General features: G+C 33.9%; 1 protein-coding gene across 1 annotated transcript in view; it reads left to right on the forward strand.

Moving 5' to 3' along the window:
• Positions 1 to 19,174, forward strand: part of LOC137387864 (uncharacterized) — a 31,075-nt gene that overhangs the window by 435 nt on the left and 11,466 nt on the right. Inside the window, exons 2-3 of the mRNA XM_068074379.1 lie at positions 11,350 to 11,526; positions 14,964 to 15,093. Of these exons, the coding sequence (XP_067930480.1) occupies positions 11,402 to 11,526; positions 14,964 to 15,093 (255 nt within the window). The 5' untranslated portion in view covers positions 11,350 to 11,401. The remainder of the gene's footprint in view (positions 1 to 11,349; positions 11,527 to 14,963; positions 15,094 to 19,174) is intronic.

Here is a 19,174-nt window from a genome sequence, read left to right on the forward strand (position 1 = left end):
TCATTTATTTTCCAGGCTTTGGTATTACACCAAATATACAATATGGCTGTCTAACAATGAATCTAGGCGAGGTGAAAAAGGTCTTTACTTTACAATCATTTTATATTTACCAGCTCTCCAATGCTTAAACAGCTGAACTTGCAGAGCTGCACACCACAAATTTAAATATTTGAGCTGTTTTGATTTATTGGTTGTTTCATGATAAAATGGTCGTTCACTCGCATTGCACCAAATGAAAAGAAAATAGGGTCATATTGAGACGATGTATTGAGATACAACCCAGTTTCATACATTAAAAAGTTGTTAATACTTTGAAGATAGTGTATCCCAATACAAGATAAGTAAACATAACATTATAGTGTACCCATATACAATATAAGTAAACATAACATTATAGTGTACCCATATACAATATAAGTAAACATAACATTATAGTGTACCCATATACAATATAAGTAAACATAACATTATAGTGTACCCATATACAATATAAGTAAACATAACATTATAGTGTACCCATATACAATATAAGTAAACATAACATTATAGTGTACCCATATACAATATAAGTAAACATAACATTATAGTGTACCCATATACAATATAAGTAAACATAACATTATAGTGTACCCATATACAAAATTAGATAACATCAGAATCAGTGACTGACTCTGAATAAACTGAATGTAAGTGAAGATGACTAATCAACCTCTTCTTCCTAAATAATATTTAGGAATTATATTATAATTGCTAAGTCTCAGTCAGGGTGACCAAAAGTTACGATTGATTTTTTGTGTATGCATATGAATAAAAAATTGTTTTCTCACACCTGTTAACCCAAGGGAAGTCTATGGTAATAGACTTCAAACTTGGATATCAATCTAACAACCATTATCTCTCTATCGTAGAAGCATTCAAATTGTGCTGGCATATAACAACAATTGTAATTCAGGTAGTCAATTGAACATTGAGTACAATAACTCCTACACAAAGTACAAGCAACAATCAAACACAATTAAGTTACTGAAAAACACACAGCTGCGACTCATATATCTTATATCTATATCTACTATATAAACGGCAATCGTTGTCTGTCTGTCTATCTGTCTATCTGCCTGTCTATCTGTCTGTCCGCTTTATAGAGTACCGTACTTTTCGGGCTATTAGCTGCTACTTTTATATAAGGGCGTGTCTATTCTGTGGTTTTTTCACCGCTAGGGCGCATTAACGGGAATCTCCGGTTAGTACACGCCTCTATTATAATACGTAACCTGCTATTCATCGTAGGGATGGACGATAAATACTGATATGCTAATAGTATGAGTTGTCTTCTCGATATATTGAGTTACCGATAACTCCCAAATATGAGCAATAATAATCGTCGTACGAATTTCGGTCGTACGAAGCAAACTGAATTAATATGTGTAGTAACAGTAAATAAATTATAGAGCGGTGTTTCTTTTTCCTTTCGGTCGAACGAAGCCAACCGAATTAATATGAGTACTAATTATCGTAATTTCGTAATATCGTAATTTCGTAATATGGACTATTAGCCGCTACTTTTCTCTGACGATTTGAGCCAAACGGCTTATATAAAGGTGTGGCGATTCTGTTGTTTTTCTTTCACCGCTCGGGCGCATTAACCGAAATCCCCGGTTAGCACGCTTTTTAAACGGCAAATTTTCTGCCGTGTTAAAAAGCACCTTTCCTGAGCTCTGCGGCCTATACAAAAGTGTCTATACAGCTATACAAATGTACTATTCGTTAAATAAAATAAATTAACGAGTAGTTATTTACATGCAATTAATATTTACTGCCAACGTGTACCGAGAAGGTCACGTAAACGTTTGTTTCTTGGAGCCACTGGAAAAACGCAGTTCTCACCTACTAAATTTCCACATCAAAAAGGTAAGTGTTTCTTATACGATGTTGTATAGTCTATGAATTGTCACATCTCCACTACTTAATAACGTTGGATTTGCTGCTGTTCGTGATAGTGGGTCATGTTCATTTCCTTCAGCAGCCGAGTTACTAATTTTTTCCAGCTACGAGTAGGCCTACTGTAACTTACTATTACAGAACTTTCACGAGTACTCTGAGGGTTGCGATACGCTATTGTGAAAAGAAAGAGAGCAGCTGCTATCGACTTACTGTCACCCTGCATCAGCTATGACCAGCTATACGTCGCCTGCTCAAAAGTAGGCACACGCCGAAAACTGTTTCTTCATACGCCCGACAGGAAAACCAAAAATGTTGTCTATCCGCAAGTGTTGCGTTGAACTAAGGGAGAGAGAGAGAAAGGGAGAGCGAGGAGGAGAGGGGGGGAGAGAGAGAGGGGGAGAGGGAGAGAGAGAAGGGGAGAGAGAGGGAGAGCGAGGAGGAGAGGGGGGGAGAGAGAGAGGGAGAGAGAGAGGGGGAAGAGGGAGGGAGAGGGGGAGAGAGGGGAGAGAGGGAAAGAGAGGTTAGAGACGGAAAGAGGGAGAGAGAGAGAGAGAGAGAGAGAGAGAGGGAGAGAAAGAGGGGGAAGAGGGAGGGAGAGGGGGAAGAGGGAGGGAGAGGGGAGAGAGGGGAGAGGGAGAGAGAGAGAGGGAGGGAGGGAGAGAAGGGGAGAGAGAGGGAGAGGGGGGAGAGAGAGAGGGAGAGGGAGGGAGAGAGAGAGAGAGGGAGAGCCGGAGAGAGGGAGAGAGGGGAAAGAGGGAGAGATGGAGATGTAACTGCATATTTGGAGTTGTTTTACAGTATGAAAGCCAACTCTCAATAAACCTTATGCTGCACGTGAATCTGTTACTGTAGGCGGTTAATGCAGCTAGTATATATATAAATCTCAAAGTTTGTCTGCGTGTACTTCTGTTGTTCGGTATGTCCAGTTATAGCTATTTAAATTTTGGAATGAAGAATCCGCATCACGAAAAATTTGGTCTCAGAACCTTTCGTTCGCCAGGCAAATGCCTTACCAAGGTTGATGAATTTATTGGGTGATATATGCCACTATGCGGGTAAAAATACGCTACTATTATGTTATATGTTTACTTTGCTACTGTTATATCTTTAGAAATAGCTTCAATTTTAGGGTCCTCATTCTACTAGCAGGATAGTCTAGTCAATAAAAGTTTGCCTGTTATTCATATCAGCATCAATAGAGACGCTCCAACAAAAAGGGATGTTTTTATAATGTTTACAGTTTATGCAGTAGAGCAAAACGCAGAGTGCAATGAGCTCATAATAACTAGATCACGTGTTGATTACTCATCATTCTCATCATTTCATAGCCAATAGTTACATTCGTTCATTTGTCCCTTACGTTCATTTGTTACTCCTTTGGAGCAGGATACACAAAAAGGAAATAGAGCTGATCTGTCATTTCGATATCAGCCAACTAATAGAGATGTATTTATTAACTCGTTGTAGATTTATGTATGTAAATTTTAGATAGGTAAAGAGCCAGAGGGAGTAGGACTTTTCTGCCATTCTGTAAAACATAAAAGAGTTTTTGAAAAAGCGCCTTTAAACGGTGACTTAAAAAAAGCGTATGAAGATAGTGAGATGTTTCTTACTTCAGGTTTACTTGTTATTACCCTAAAATATAAACTGATTTACCTGCTGTAAAGGTACCTGCAGTCACAAATTTACCTACAGTCACAAAGGCTAACTTCCTGCCAAAATTTCAAGTTTTTCTCATCCCAGTTAACTCTAACTAGTTTGAACTAGTTCTTATTATAAGTTATCAAAGCAGCTGTTTAGTGCATTAAATACAATATATGGTTTTAAAATCCTCTAATGCTTTAGACTTGGCTTTATTCAAATGACATCACCTGCTTGCAACTTTCCTTAGCTTGATAATACGAGTTCCAACTGTCTAAGCTCAGGCTAAAGTAGCGGCTTGCTTTCTGAAGTTTGCTTTGTTCTAAGTCTAAAATATGAACTGTTTTACCTGCTGTATCAGTCACAAATACTGGCTCTCTATCCTAATGTTAAGTTTCTTCCACCACAGCTAATGCTAACTAGTTTGATCTAGTTCCTATTATAAGTTATTAGGGCAGCTGTTTAATGTGTTAAACACAATACATGGTTGGAATGTTCTCCAATACTTTAGACTGGGCTTTATACAAATGCCATCCCCTGCATATGACTTTCTTTAACTTGATAACACGAGTCCTAACTCTATTAAACATAGCAAGTATTTACAATTTTTAGATTAGCTTCATTCAAGTAAAGCTAGCACAGCTTTATATGATAATATTAATAATTCTGTAATAATCTGACTAAAATAGTTAGATTTAAACCTATTTTATCACAAATTAGTCCTTTTACTAAAATAAATTCCAGAAACTTATAATGCCCATGTACTTTTATAGACAAGGGATGTTTGATAGCCAACTTGTGTAATTACATGTATCTTGCCTTACTGACCAAGACATGTTTGCAATTATGTGAGTTAATTATGACTGAGTTAGTGACAGCAACTTTGAAAAGGTTTATCTGTTATAAATGCGCATAAATCTAGGACATGCGCATAAATCTAGGACATGCGCAACAGACCAATTAATTAAATAAGTTGTGGTAATTTTTTTACGTGGGGCATGTGAATTCTCTGTAAGTTTTTTTGTGGTAGACATAAGCAGTATCTAACAGTAGCAGTAGGTGCATAATGAGCAATTAAGGCTTACATTAATCCATAATTTTGAAACTATCTTTGGTAGGTAACACTCACTCATATGTGATCAGCTCGAGCATAGAAACAACATGTGCTAGATCAAAGACTAGAGATTTTAAGATTGCTTTAAACTAGCTATATATAGCCTCACTAGAGAACAGTGTCATGCTTCTCTATACAATAAAAAGCAATTGTTAAAAGCAAGGAAACTAAATGAAAATGATATCATCGCCTACCGTTCTTAGTAGCCCAAAAGACCTATTGCTAATTTATCTATGTAGATGTTTTTGTAAAGCCTATTTAGATGTTTTTGTAAAGCCCATTTAGATGTTTTTGTAAAGCCCATTTAGATGTTTTTGTAAAGCCGAATAACCTGGGTGTGACGTTTATAAATTGTTCTAAAACCTGTCAGTAAGTGATGGAAATTTAACACCAATTGAGGGAAACCAAATATTAACACATTACATGTATTTATAATGGAAGCAGTTAAGCAGGGATACTAACATTCGTGTAACTACTAACAGTTTATGGCACTTAATAAAATATATGAACTGTGGTGATAAAACTGGTCTCAATATGACAGCTGTAATCAATATAGAGCAAAGACTGAGTGCAACATATTTTTATGTCAGTTTGTCAGAAGACATTCATTTTTACTCGAGTTTTAGAGATGTAATCTTATTTTGTTTTGTTATTTAAAAGTAACGTTCAAAAATCATGAATTCTCTCTGCTAAAGTTTGGTGTCACAGCAGCCAAAGTCTTTGTTGAATCTGCTTAAATTCTTTATGATCTTGGTTGTCTCTGGTCATATAAACACTGAGCTCACATTGAGAACTTAATGTTTGCTCTAATGTGGTCCTGATAAATTATAAACTGACACAATCATTGAAGACTTAATAATAATTAATAATAATACACTGTAGTTCTTGTAGTAATAATAATACACTGTAGTTCTTGCAGTGGTAATAATACACTGTAGTTCTTGTAGTGATAATAATACACTGCAGTTCTTGTAGGGGTAATAATACACTGTAGTTCTTGTAGTGATAATAATACACTGTAGTTCTTGTAGTGGTAATAATACACTGTAGTTCTTGTAGTAATAATAATACACTGTAGTTCTTGTAGTAATAATAATACACTGTAGTTCTTGTAGTGATAATAATACACTGTAGTTCTTGTAGTGATAATAATACACTGCAGATTTTGTATTGATAATAATACACTGTAGTTCTTGTACTGATAAAAATACACTGTAGTTCTTGCAGTGGTAATAATACACTGTAGTTCTTGTAGTGATAATAATACACTGTAGTTCTTGTAGTGATAATAATACACTGTAGTTCTTGTACTGATAATAATACACTGTAGTTTTTGTAGTGATAATAATACACTGTAGTTCTTGCAGTGTAATGATCATAAAATAGAGAGAGCTTACAAATGTTAAAACAAAGACTACACACACATATATTATAACTTTGAATAAGTGGGACAAAAATATAGTTTATCTAAGATATCCATAGCAGTAGTTGTACATAGCAGTAGATATCCATAGCAATAGACATACATAGCAGTCGATGTACACAGCAGTAGATGTACATAGCAGTAGATGTACATAGCGGTAGATGTACATAGAAGTAGATGTACATAGCGGTAGATGTACATAGCAGTAGATGTGCATAGCAGTAGTTTTACATAGCAGTAGATGTACATAGCAGTAGATGTACATAGCAGTAGATGTACATAGCAGTAGATGTACATAGCAGTAGATGTACATAGCAATAGACATACATAGCAGTCGATGTACACAGCAGTAGATGTACATATCAGTAGATGTACATAGTAGATATTAATGGGTAATGGTTATTTAAAGAAGAGTTATTGTTGCTTCGAAGTGTCCTGGGAAGGCTGAGGAGGTATTAACTTATAGCCATAGCCATTAATTTAAGATATAGTCATTAATTCTCAAACATTTTTCATTTATTCTGGTATTTTAAAGTTATATTTTACTAAACCATGTTGCCATATTACCTACTACATTGTAGAGAACAATTTGATTAACAAATTTAGTACAGCATTCACTATGTAAAATTAAAATGCAGGCTTACAAGTTGATATTATAACTCTTATTACCAATTCAGTGGTACATTGTATTTGTTATTAGTATAAACAACAATAGGGAATAGAGATTAATTTTACTACTACAAAAATGAGCCCACTTGCTGGCTGCTAGTTTACTCACAGCCCAGCTTACTCTAAAATACAATAGGTCTATTCAAAAGAGTACAATAGCATGGGTGTTACATAAAAAAGGACAGATAAACAATAAGCTATAGAGAGAAGCGTGCACGGTAGGTGTTGTTAGTGATTCAATGCAAACATTTGGCTTTTGTATCACTGATTTGTTGAGTTCCTTAAAAATATTTGCGGTCATTAAGTTTTGAGGTTGGAGAGTGATTTACAGGATATTAAACCTCATTCATAGTTGTCCCTAGTTTAGTAAATCCTTAAAAGCTATATTATTAACCTCATGCTATGAGATCAAAAGGTGTATGAGCTATAACCTTAGTATGAAAATCTATGATTGATAGCCTTCATTCATTTTTAGCTCATGCAAAAAAAGCCTCTTTTTCATTGCACGGCCCTCGGTGTCATGTTAAATTTGTTATAGGTTGACTGAAAGAGAATAAATCTAGGAAATATTGAGAAGATCTTTGAGCTAAAATCTTTTTTCCTCTGTATTAGTTAAATGTTAATTAGCCCGCTTAGAAAGCTGAAAACCCCAAGTTAAGGTATTTGAGCTGTCTTTATTCATTGACTATTTTATGATGAATAGTTGTTCGTTTGCTTTACACAAAATGAAAAGAAACTAAAGGAATCTAAAGGTGTTTATTGAAGTGCTACCCCCAGGTTCTTACGCCTTCAGATAAGCTGTGAATGTTTTAAAGATAGTGCTTTCCAGTACAATACAAGTAAACAAGACAAGATAGGGTTTCCCTTTATCAGGCAAGTAGACAAGACAAGGTAGTGTTTCCCAATATATATATATATATATATATATATATATATATATATGTATATATATACATATATATATATATATACATATTGGGAACATAGGAATATTTAACATGTGTTCGAGCTACCTGAGGTCGAGTTATCCGAGTTTCACTGTATATATAGATATATATATATACAGTGAAACATAGATAACTTGCCCTCGGATAGCTCGAACACTTGGTTAACTCGAACGGATTAGTTTGGTCCGTTCATACGCAATGATAAATTGCATTAGATAATTCAACCTTAACATCATTAACTCGAACAGTTTTTTGCCCAACAGCTATCAGGATGTTTGGTATAACTTTAGAAAATCGCTTCATTCCAAGCCATAGAGATAAACATCAACTTCTAAGGCGTCGCTTTTACCATCATCAGCTAAATATTTTCGTTAATGACTTGTCTAAAGGTTTGAAAAATATCAACTTTTACCAAACATCCGTTTTGCAATAGCCCTTCAAAAGCAAGAAAAAGCAAGGTAACCTTCGAATAAACTTAAACTAAAATTAGTAAAATTCATCTTGTTTAAAACGCTCAGGAGAAAAAGATGTCTTTTTTTCTGAGCGTTTCAATCACGATCAAGTTTTGCCAATTTTAACCTGAGAACGTCCTGGCAGTCACATCACCTAAAACCACTAAGAAATTTTAATTGATAAAAAAATCTCTATACTTTCTGATAAAATTTTAAAATATTTACATGATAGGCCCTTTAACTTGCAACAAGCAATCTATGCTTTTTATTTATATGCAGTTTGTGTATGTACATATATCTAATGATAAATACGTGGACTTGTGACCGTGCTCTGATAACTTGAATGCTCTGATAACTCGAACACTTTCGCTTGGTTCCGTGAAGTTTGAGTTATCCGAGTTTCACTGTATATACATATATATATATTTAAATATATATATTTGTATTTTATTTGCAATGATATGCATATATCATAACGAACAAAATTTAGCAATAAAAATCTGTATCGCAAAGGATTTCATTTTGGAATCTCATCTTGGATTTTATCCCAAAATTAAGCTAAAGAAATATGCCATGGATTCGCTGGGCAGATCATCATTACCCGGGGTAAAATTTTCATAGCACTTTGTATTACGCGCAGCGTCACTAAAGCTTGCTCTCACATCGCTTATTAGCAAGTTTAGTAATACATTTACTAGCTCACTCAAATTAGCTAATGGCAACTGCATTACCTGCCACTGTTTATAAGCTGTTTTTTAATATCCTTGCACCGCCAGGCATTTAGCTAGTAAAAGATAAGGTAACAATAGCATCACTCAGTAACACTGAATTAAATGTGTGTTAGTGAAGATGACTAGTCAAACTATTTTTTATTAAGTATAATTGCCAAGTCTCAGTCAGAGTGACCATAAGTCAGAGTGACCTTCATCACTCGGTATATATAATTATATACAACTACAGGTATATATACTGTAAAACCTCTCACTGAACGCCACCTTTATTTGAACTTCACCTCTATTTGACCGCCATTATAGAAGAAAGGTTAAAAAATAGAGCATCAACCATTAGTTGAACCCCACCTCTAGTTGACCGCTACTTTGACATTCTTTAACCTTCACAAACCCATAATAGAAAATAATCAGTGAAAAGGTGTTCACAAAATTGTACTAATAATGACTCGATTACATCAATAACAATTAATTCTTTTGGTGTTTCTGCTGGTATCGAAGTCCGTTTTCTAGCTTCAAAGCTTTTCAGTTGTTAAATTAAAACTTTGAAAGCAATACCATAGAATTAATTAATAACTGTATCAGGCTAATAGTAAATTTTGTTTTATGCTGTCTTGATAATTTGACATGCGATGAGTGAAAAATATTTTACATTTACATGTACAATAGTATATGAACAACTAGTTTTAGGCTAAAAGCTGTGTTTAGTGAGAAAAACTTTTACGCATTGCTTTTGTACGAAATACAACGCGCAAAAGTTTTGCTCTGCTAAAAAAGATTGTTTGGACACTAATATTGACTATTGACTATTGACTAGTTCAACATTGCAGAAAATGATTTAAAGTTGGATGGCATTGTGGAAGGTATTAAACAGCCAGAAAAAAATGTTTGTTCTATCAAAGGTTGCAATCAGAACGCAACAGGCGGAGTAAGCGATGCAAATAAATTTTTTTCGAAAGTGTTAATTTTTGTTTGAGCATGTATTATAAGTATGGTTTGTTTATGTCACTTGTTTTTGAATATATATTTGTAGCCTTTGATAGATTATTATTATACAACTTATAAATTTGCAGATTTGCAACATATTATTCGATAGCATCCTTACAGTTATCCTAGATCAGCTTACAATTGATCGGTTCATAACTTCTTTTTTATTGCAGATAAAACTGCAATAAAGAATATATATACATATATATATTCTTTTGGCTGCAAGCTGTAGAAAGCATATCAATGAATGCCATTAATTTTTACACAATGTTGGTAAATACTGTTACAAAATAAAAATTTGCATCCAAGTTCAGAATAAAATAAAAAATTGAAAGCTATAGATACAGCTTTTAATTAGGCGCAAGCTATAATATCATCGCAGGTTAATTGTAAGCAGTAGATATCAACTATCCTAACACATACATGTATTTGTTTATACGTTTACAACAAGTTAGGAAAGTTAATTATCAAAGTTTATCAAATTAGCAAATTAGAGTATTAGCAAGTTTGCATGTTAGGCTATTGAGTTAGTGGATTAATTGCATCTAAGAGGATTAATGCCACTTTGCCCGAAGAAGAGTGCAAAATATAAGCAACATTCGCTTCGGCCGTGAAGAGGTTAAATTAATCTTACCAAAATTTTGATGAGCTATTTGATAACTACAATGCCAGCCTCTCTTTGAATGCCACCTCTATTTGACCACCACTCGGCTGCCAGTGAGCCAACTCGATAGGTTGGCTCACCAGCAGCCGAGTGAACCAACCTACCGAGTTGGCAACCTACCAAACCAACCTACAAAGGCAGAGTTAGCTCCTTACCTTTGTTCTTTTGGTAGGCCAAGTGAACAAAGGTAGAGATCGCGAGATAAGTTAGTAAAATGGTAGAGCCTGTTGCAAAGAGATCGATATATAAAGAGTAGACTAACATTGTTTGGGAAAAGTATGTGCACACTCTCTGCATGGCTGTTCAACGGTTTTTTGCTCTTCATTTCATGTATTCTTATATATTTTTGGTGAAATATTTACATGTATACCGTAAAAGCTCTAAGTGAGCGCCATGGCATTCTATTTTTAACCCTTCCTTTATATTAGCGGTCAAATGGAGGTGGCGTTCAAATAGAAGCCGGCGCTCTGTTTTTCAACTCTTCTCCTATAGTGACGGCTAAATAGAGGTGGTGTTCAAATAGAGGTGGCCTAATATTAGAGGTGTTACGGTGTTATGGTGATCAGACACTGGGTGCATTTATTTGTTTTGCTTGTCTTGTGGAGAGTAAAAGAACGATCTGAGTCCTTTCTATTTGTGGTCTTTAACAATTAACTGAGATTTTATCCCACTACAATACTAAATTGAACATTCAGATTTCATGAATTACTGTTAAAACTAGGAGAATAATATTTAGATAACAGACACAGTGACACTGTTGTGTTTATTATTTTTTACAGGTAGATACAGTTTCACTTCAGCACTTATAATAATCACAATATAGCAACAACAGAAAATGCTGCAGCCACAGCAACCACCACAGCAACAGTTTGCTGTCCAGCTTGATGGTACAACTGCAATGGGGAATCCTCGAAGAGCGGGCTATCAACTGGAGGCAGCAGCCCTCACTCAGATGAAGTGGTAAGTAAACTTTTTGGTAGACTAGTTTATTGTTTAGTTAAGCATTAGTAACTTGATCAGTGAGTACCTAAAACTTAAAATATAATCAAACAAAATTTTAAAGCAGCTAAATATGTATTTTTAAAACATATGTTTATCATCAAACATAAATTGTTTGGATTTGTATAAAAAATGGCAAATTTATAGTTAGTGCTTTAAAACTCAAGCCAATGACTAAAGCTATTCAATACGTAAATTATACCTTTCTTATTCTCTCCAACAGTTGGTCATTTCGACAATGAGTGTTTTATGATTGAGTGATTTTTCTGCAGCTCTTTTTTCTGTCTTCTCTTGCCTTCTGTTTGTTTCTAGTTTTCTTAACTTCATGTTACGCTTTGCTACATCTTTGTATCTCAATCTGGGTCTGACCTGTTTTTGTTCTTCTGTAGCGTCGGAATATAGTAGTTTTTTTGTTAATCACTCATGACTCATTCTTTGCACATTTCCCAGCTATCTCAACTCTTTTTCTATCAGGATGTTCACAATGGTTGGAGGGCCAGCCCATCTTAGAATTGTGCTGTTCTTGACTTTGTCTTTCTAAGTGAGATTCATTAGAGTGTGTAAGTGTCTCAACATCACTGCGTGCAGTCTCTTCACTTACATTTGCTATTCTGTTCAAGTCTCAGTTTTGTATAACAGAACTGTTAGGACTGCGATTCAGTATACCTTATATTTAGCTCAGATTTTTACATACTCATTCTTCCCAATCGATTGGAGGTTTTTCAAAGGAAATACTGACAGCTCCATGTCTGTGACTACGCTCTTTATCAATCCTGGCAACGCCGGCTACAGTAATTTCTAGGTATGTAGAATCTGCTGAGTAAGCAGCTTGTTGTCTCTCAAGATTTTTGTAGGATCTGGTGGTGGATACAGAAACTTTACTTGTTGATGCAGTCATTTTGCTTTCTTGATGTTTTTTTTCAAGCTGAATTTTTTTGCTGCTCTGACTATTTTGTCTACAAGTAATTGCATGTTTTCAGCTGAGTGAGTAACCAAAGCAGCAACATCGGCACACAACACTTTCTTAACAGGAAACTTGGTCATGTTTGATTTTGGTTTTAATTGAGGGACTCTGAAAAAATTGACACTGTGTCATGTTTCAATGTATACATCTTCATTGATGGTCTGAAATCAACTTTAAGCGTAGTGTCAATATACAATGATAAAAAGGTTGTTGGCAAGACAGAGCCTTGCTTGACACTGTTTTCTGCAAAAGATATCTCTGAAGTAATATTCTCCTAGACTTTTTCAGCCTGCATTTCGCCATGGAAGAATTTTATCAGGGTTGTTATTTTGTTCGTGCATCTTAACTTCTTTAGAGCTATCCAAATACCTTGTCTTGAGGTCATATCATAGGCCTTGGTAAATTCGATTCTAGACATTTATGTTGTACTTAGCAGAGGATGAACATCATATCTATTGTACTGTTTCCTCGTGAATTTCACACTGGATTTCAAGCAGTATATTTAGAGTTTACTTTATTGAGCCAGTTGAGTAGTACATGGGTCATAATCTTTTCTAGTAGTTGACAGAATTGGGATGCTTCGATAGTTTCAAACAATCTTTACCATTTCCTTTATTAAATATAAGTGTAATGTTGGCATCTTTTCAATCCTGTTGCATTTCTTTCTTTGCCCATGTATCTTCAATCAGCTAGGCTGTTGTTTTTTGTAGTTACTGAACATCATATACCATAAAAACCTCCATTTGAACGCCACGGCGCTCTAGTTTTTTCTGTTCTTTTGCTACAGTGGTGGTCAATTGAAAGTGGTGTTTAAATAGAGGCTGGCGTTGCATTTTTAAAATGATTCATCAGGATTTTGGGAAGATCAATTTAGCCCTTTATGGATGAAGCGAATGCCGCCAATATTTTGTTCTCTTTTTTCTTGTGAAACGGTATTGAACCTGTTGAATGTAATAAATTTGCTAACTTACCTCTAAATTGTCAAATATGTCTTAATACATATGGATTGAAAAACCGAAAAATATCTCTACCAGTTGATATCTATTGCTTGCAATTAACTTGCAATAATATTATAGTCTGTGTCGTGCTTTGCATTTTGTTGGAGCTTTCATTTTTTGTTTCATCATAAGTTTAAAGACATATTTGTATTTTATATCTATATTTAACAATGTTGCATAAAAACTCATTGCACTCATTGTTATGTTTGCTACAGTTTCCAGCCAAAACCAGCTTTTTATATGCAATAGAAGAGAAGTTGCGAGTGTTGATCCATTGTAAGATCAGACTACCGCAATGATGCGATCAAATAGTATGCTATAAATCTGCAAATTTATAAGTTATATAATGATAGTCTATCAAATGCTACAAATATATATATTTATGAACAAGTGGCATAAACTAGCCATACATATAGTACCTGCAGAAACCAAGTTTCACTTTTGAAAACAAAAATGTTTGTATCGTTTGCTCGGATAGCTGCGTTCCGATTGCTTCTTTTGATAGAACAAACATCTCCTGGAGGTCCAATACTCTGCACAATGTCTTCTGATATTAATTCTTTTTCTGAACTGCCTAACTAGTTGATATTACCATGCCAACAATTTTTTTGGTAGAGCAAAACTTTTACGCGATTGAATTTAACACAAATGCAATGCATAAAAGTTTTGATCGCTAGATGTAGCCGTTAACCTAAAACTAGTCGTTTATCTACTATCAGAAATGTAAACCATTCTTATACAAATTTACATGTACTTTGAAGTATTGAGACTGCGGTAATCAAGGAACTAGTATTAGCCTGAGACAGTTATTGATTATTTCTATAGTGCCGCTTTCAAAGTTTTCATGAAAATAAAAAAGGCTTTGGAGTTGGACGATAAAATATTAATTGTTATTGATGTAAACAATTCATTATTAATACATTTTTGTGAATACTTTTTTACTGATCACTTAATATTATGGGCTCATAAAGATCAAAGATAGTCAGAATGGCGTTCAAATAGAGGTGGCATTTAATTATAGGTTTTACGGTCTTGCGGAAGAAAGGCATCAAAATGCAGACATTATGAATTATCACTTTACTAGATCTATGCATCAACAGTGTAACATAAAAGAGCATTTAAGCTTATAGAAATATCCACAGAAATGGACGGGAAAAAGATGAAATGAATGAACTCATTTTTTACACATAAACAAATGGTTTGATTTAATGCAAAGTGCATAAAATTCAAAAACGTTTATCTAAATTTTCTTTTTAATGGGTACTTTGCTATCGTACATTTTTAAAAAACTCCTCAAAAATATTTTAAATTTCAAAAAGGTTTAACAATTTATTGTTCTTGCTTGAAAGAAATTTTACCAGATGAACATTATGAAATCCTCATGAGCTGCAAATTTTTATATTTTGATAATCTAAGGAGAGGGGGTCCTGTTACAGGTTGTCGTTTTTTCAAGTGGTAATAGGAGGACTTTGTATTCTGCTTGGAATCATTCTCATACCTGTGAAAGCAAGCATGTTTTATTGGAGACTCACCCTCATTGCCTATAGTATCTGTTGTGGAGCCTACGTGAGTCATTATGGATGATGATAGTGTTCATAAGCTTTTTATGTGTTAAAGATGTACATAACTGAGTTACTTGCCACGTTTAACTGTTATATAATTTACTTAAAGTTGTTTGCCCATCATATTAACCATTAAAACAACACAATCTATATATATATAGTTCTCAAAATTGGTTGTCTGTTCATATCGTCCTGTATCAAATTCGATATACCAAAAAACCACACGCTAATTATTTTAGCAATGCGCCCACACGTTACGATGCCCTTGCTAAAAGATTTTCATAAGGTTCAACTACTATATATTGGGTCAAGGCCATTTCTTCTCACGCAGACCTTAATTGGAAGAGCTTCGACATTCTCTCCCTTTTTGATCAGATAAACACAGCACGATATCTCATTTTTACATTCACACTAGTACCGATTGTGCAGTTGTTTTTGTAGTGTTTTGTGTAGTTGAAATAAATTTAAAAAAAGAAAAACAACTGGAAAGGTTTTTAAACTCTGTCAAACAACTGTAACTTTTAAACTTCATATCATAAAGAAAGTGTTTTGTGCAGGTCAAATAAATTAAAAAAGTAAAACAATTATAAAAAGGTTTAGATGTAAATGTGAAATAATTAGCAAATAATAATAATAGCTAAATTAAGTCTGTTTTGCTAAGATTACAATAAAATATGATTCCGCAAGGATGCGATTAATACAAACTGAAAAAACAAAATAAAAGTCGTGAATATGTTAAATTACTAATAACAATACTTGCATCGAAGTGTCTGTGTATAAAAAGGGTTACTGTTCCATCAAAAGCTATCCATCAAAACTTCGAATACGATGATACTGGTTGTAAAAAGGTCTTTACACAGAAAATTTATTTGTATTTAACGTATAACAACATTTGCCATTCTAACTTTTAAACTACAAATCATGGGAAAAGTGTTTTGTTTAATTGAAATAATTTAAAAGAAAATAAAAACAACTGGAAAGGTTTTTAAACTTTATCAAACAACTGTAACTTTTAAACTTTATATCATGAAAAAGATGTTTTGAGCAGGTCAAATAAATTTTAAAAAATAAAACAACTATAAAAGGGTTTAGATATAATTGTGAAATAATTAGCAAGTAATAGCTAAATTAAGTCTGTTTTGCTACGATTACAATAAAAGATCATTCGCTAATTCGGTAATGATACAATTAATACAAACTGAACAAACAAAATAACAATCTTGAATATGTTGAATTAATAATTAACAATTTTTGCATAGAAGTGTGGGTAAAAAAAAAGGTTCCTGTTCCAGCAGAAGCTATTCATCAAAACTTTTCTCATGATATGTAGATTGAATGTTAGAATGGCAAATGTTGTTTTATGCTAAATACCAATAAATTTTTTGTCCAAAGACTTTTTTATTACTCGAGCAACGCTGGGTAGCACAGCTAGTATTATATATGGTGTATAAATAGAAGGTGAGTCAATTTGCGAAAAGTAAAAAACAAAATTAGCATAGACATATATTGTGACAAAGAGAATCCTATTCTAATTTTGAAGTTCCATTTTAATGAGACAGTTAGTAATAAAACATCAGAGAATAATAGTAATGCTAAAATAATTTGTAGCATCACACTGATAGTTTATTAGTGAGTCATGATTATAAGCGGTGAAATAGTTACAGAATTTCTATATGACTTTGCAAAAATCAGTATTTCTAGTAAAACCTACCTAGTACATAGCCTACCATATCACATAGTCTACCATATTACATAGTCTACCATATCACATAGTCTATCATGTCACATAGTCTACCATATTACATAGTCTACCATATCACATAGTCTACCATATAATATAGTGTACCATGTCACATAGTGTACCATATCACAGTCTACAATACCACTTAGCTTACCATATCACATAGTCTACCATAGCACATAGTCTACCATATCCCATAGTCTACCATATCACATAGTCTACCATATTACATAGTCTATCATGTCACATAGTCCACCATATCACATAGTCTGCCTTATCACATAGTGTACCATATCACTTAGTTTACCATATTCCATCATAGTCTACCATATTACATCAAAGTCTACCATGTCACATGCTCTACCATATCACATAGTCTACCATATCACATAGTCTACCATATCACATAGTCTACCATATCACATATTCTACCATATTACATAGTCTATCATATCACATTGTCTACCATATCACATAGTCTACCATATCACATAGTCTACCATATCACATAGTCTACAATATCACATAGTCTACCATATCACATTGTCTACCATATCACATAGTCTACCATATCACATAGTCTACCATATCACATAGTCTACCATATCACATAGTCTACCATATTACATAGTCTATCATATCACATTGTCTACCATATCACATAGTCTACCATATCACATAATCTACCATATCACATAGTCTACCATATCACATAGTCTACCATATCACATTGTCTACCATATCACATAGTCTACCATATCACATAGTCTACCATATCACATAGTCTACCATATCACATAGTCTACCATATCACATAGTCTACCATATCACATATTCTACCATATTACATAGTCTATCATATCACATTGTCTACCATATCACATAGTCTACCATATCACATAGTCTACCATATCACATAGTCTACCATATCACATAGTCTACCATATCACATTGTCTACCATATCACATAGTCTACCATATCACATAGTCTACCATATCACATAGTCTACCATATCACATAGTCTACCATATCACATAGTCTACCATATCACATTGTCTACCATATAACATAGTCTACCATATCACATAGTCTACCATATCACATAGTCTACCATATCACATAGTCTACCATATCACATAGTCTACCATATCACATAGTCTACCATATCACATAGTCTACCATATCACATATTCTACCATATTACATAGTCTATCATATCACATTGTCTACCATATCACATAGTCTACCATATCACATAGTCTACCATATCACATAGTCTACCATATCACATAGTCTACCATATCACATAGTCTACCATATCACATAGTCTACCATAGCACATAGTCTACCATATCCCATAGTCTACCATATCACATAGTCTACCATATTACATAGTCTATCATGTCACATAGTCCACCATATCACATAGTCTGCCTTATCACATAGTGTACCATATCACTTAGTTTACCATATTCCATCATAGTCTACCATATTACATCAAAGTCTACCATGTCACATGCTCTACCATATCACATAGTCTACCATATCACATAGTCTACCATATCACATAGTCTACCATATCACATATTCTACCATATTACATAGTCTATCATATCACATTGTCTACCATATCACATAGTCTACCATATCACATAGTCTACCATATCACATAGTCTACCATATCACATAGTCTACCATATCACATTGTCTACCATATCACATAGTCTACCATATCACATAGTCTACTATATCACATAGTCTACCATATCACATAGTCTACCATATCACATAGTCTACCATATCACATATTCTACCATATTACATAGTCTATCATATCACATTGTCTACCATATCACATAGTCTACCATATCACATAGTCTACCATATCACACAGTCTACCATATCACATAGTCTACCATATCACATAGTCTACCATATCACATTGTCTACCATATCACATAGTCTACCATATCACATAGTCTACCATATCACATAGTCTACCATATCACATAGTCTACCATATCACATAGTCTACCATATCACATAGTCTCCCATATCAAATGGTCTACCATATCACATAGTCTACCATATCAAATGGTCTACCATATCACATGGTCTACCATAGTCTCAACTAGAGATGCCCCGATTCTAATTTCACCAGCCGATTCAGATACCGATTCGATATACCGATTCTTATTGGAAAATAATCCGATTCAGATACCGATTCAGATCTTTTGGGTTGCATAGATAGTTGTTAATTTTATAATGCAAATATAAATATAATGCAAAGAAAATATAAATATTTATGTATTATTTGTTTGTAGTTATGGAAAAAAGACATGC

This window comes from Watersipora subatra, chromosome 2 (genome assembly GCF_963576615.1).
Source record: "Watersipora subatra chromosome 2, tzWatSuba1.1, whole genome shotgun sequence".
Lineage (NCBI taxonomy): Eukaryota > Metazoa > Bryozoa > Gymnolaemata > Cheilostomatida > Watersiporidae > Watersipora > Watersipora subatra.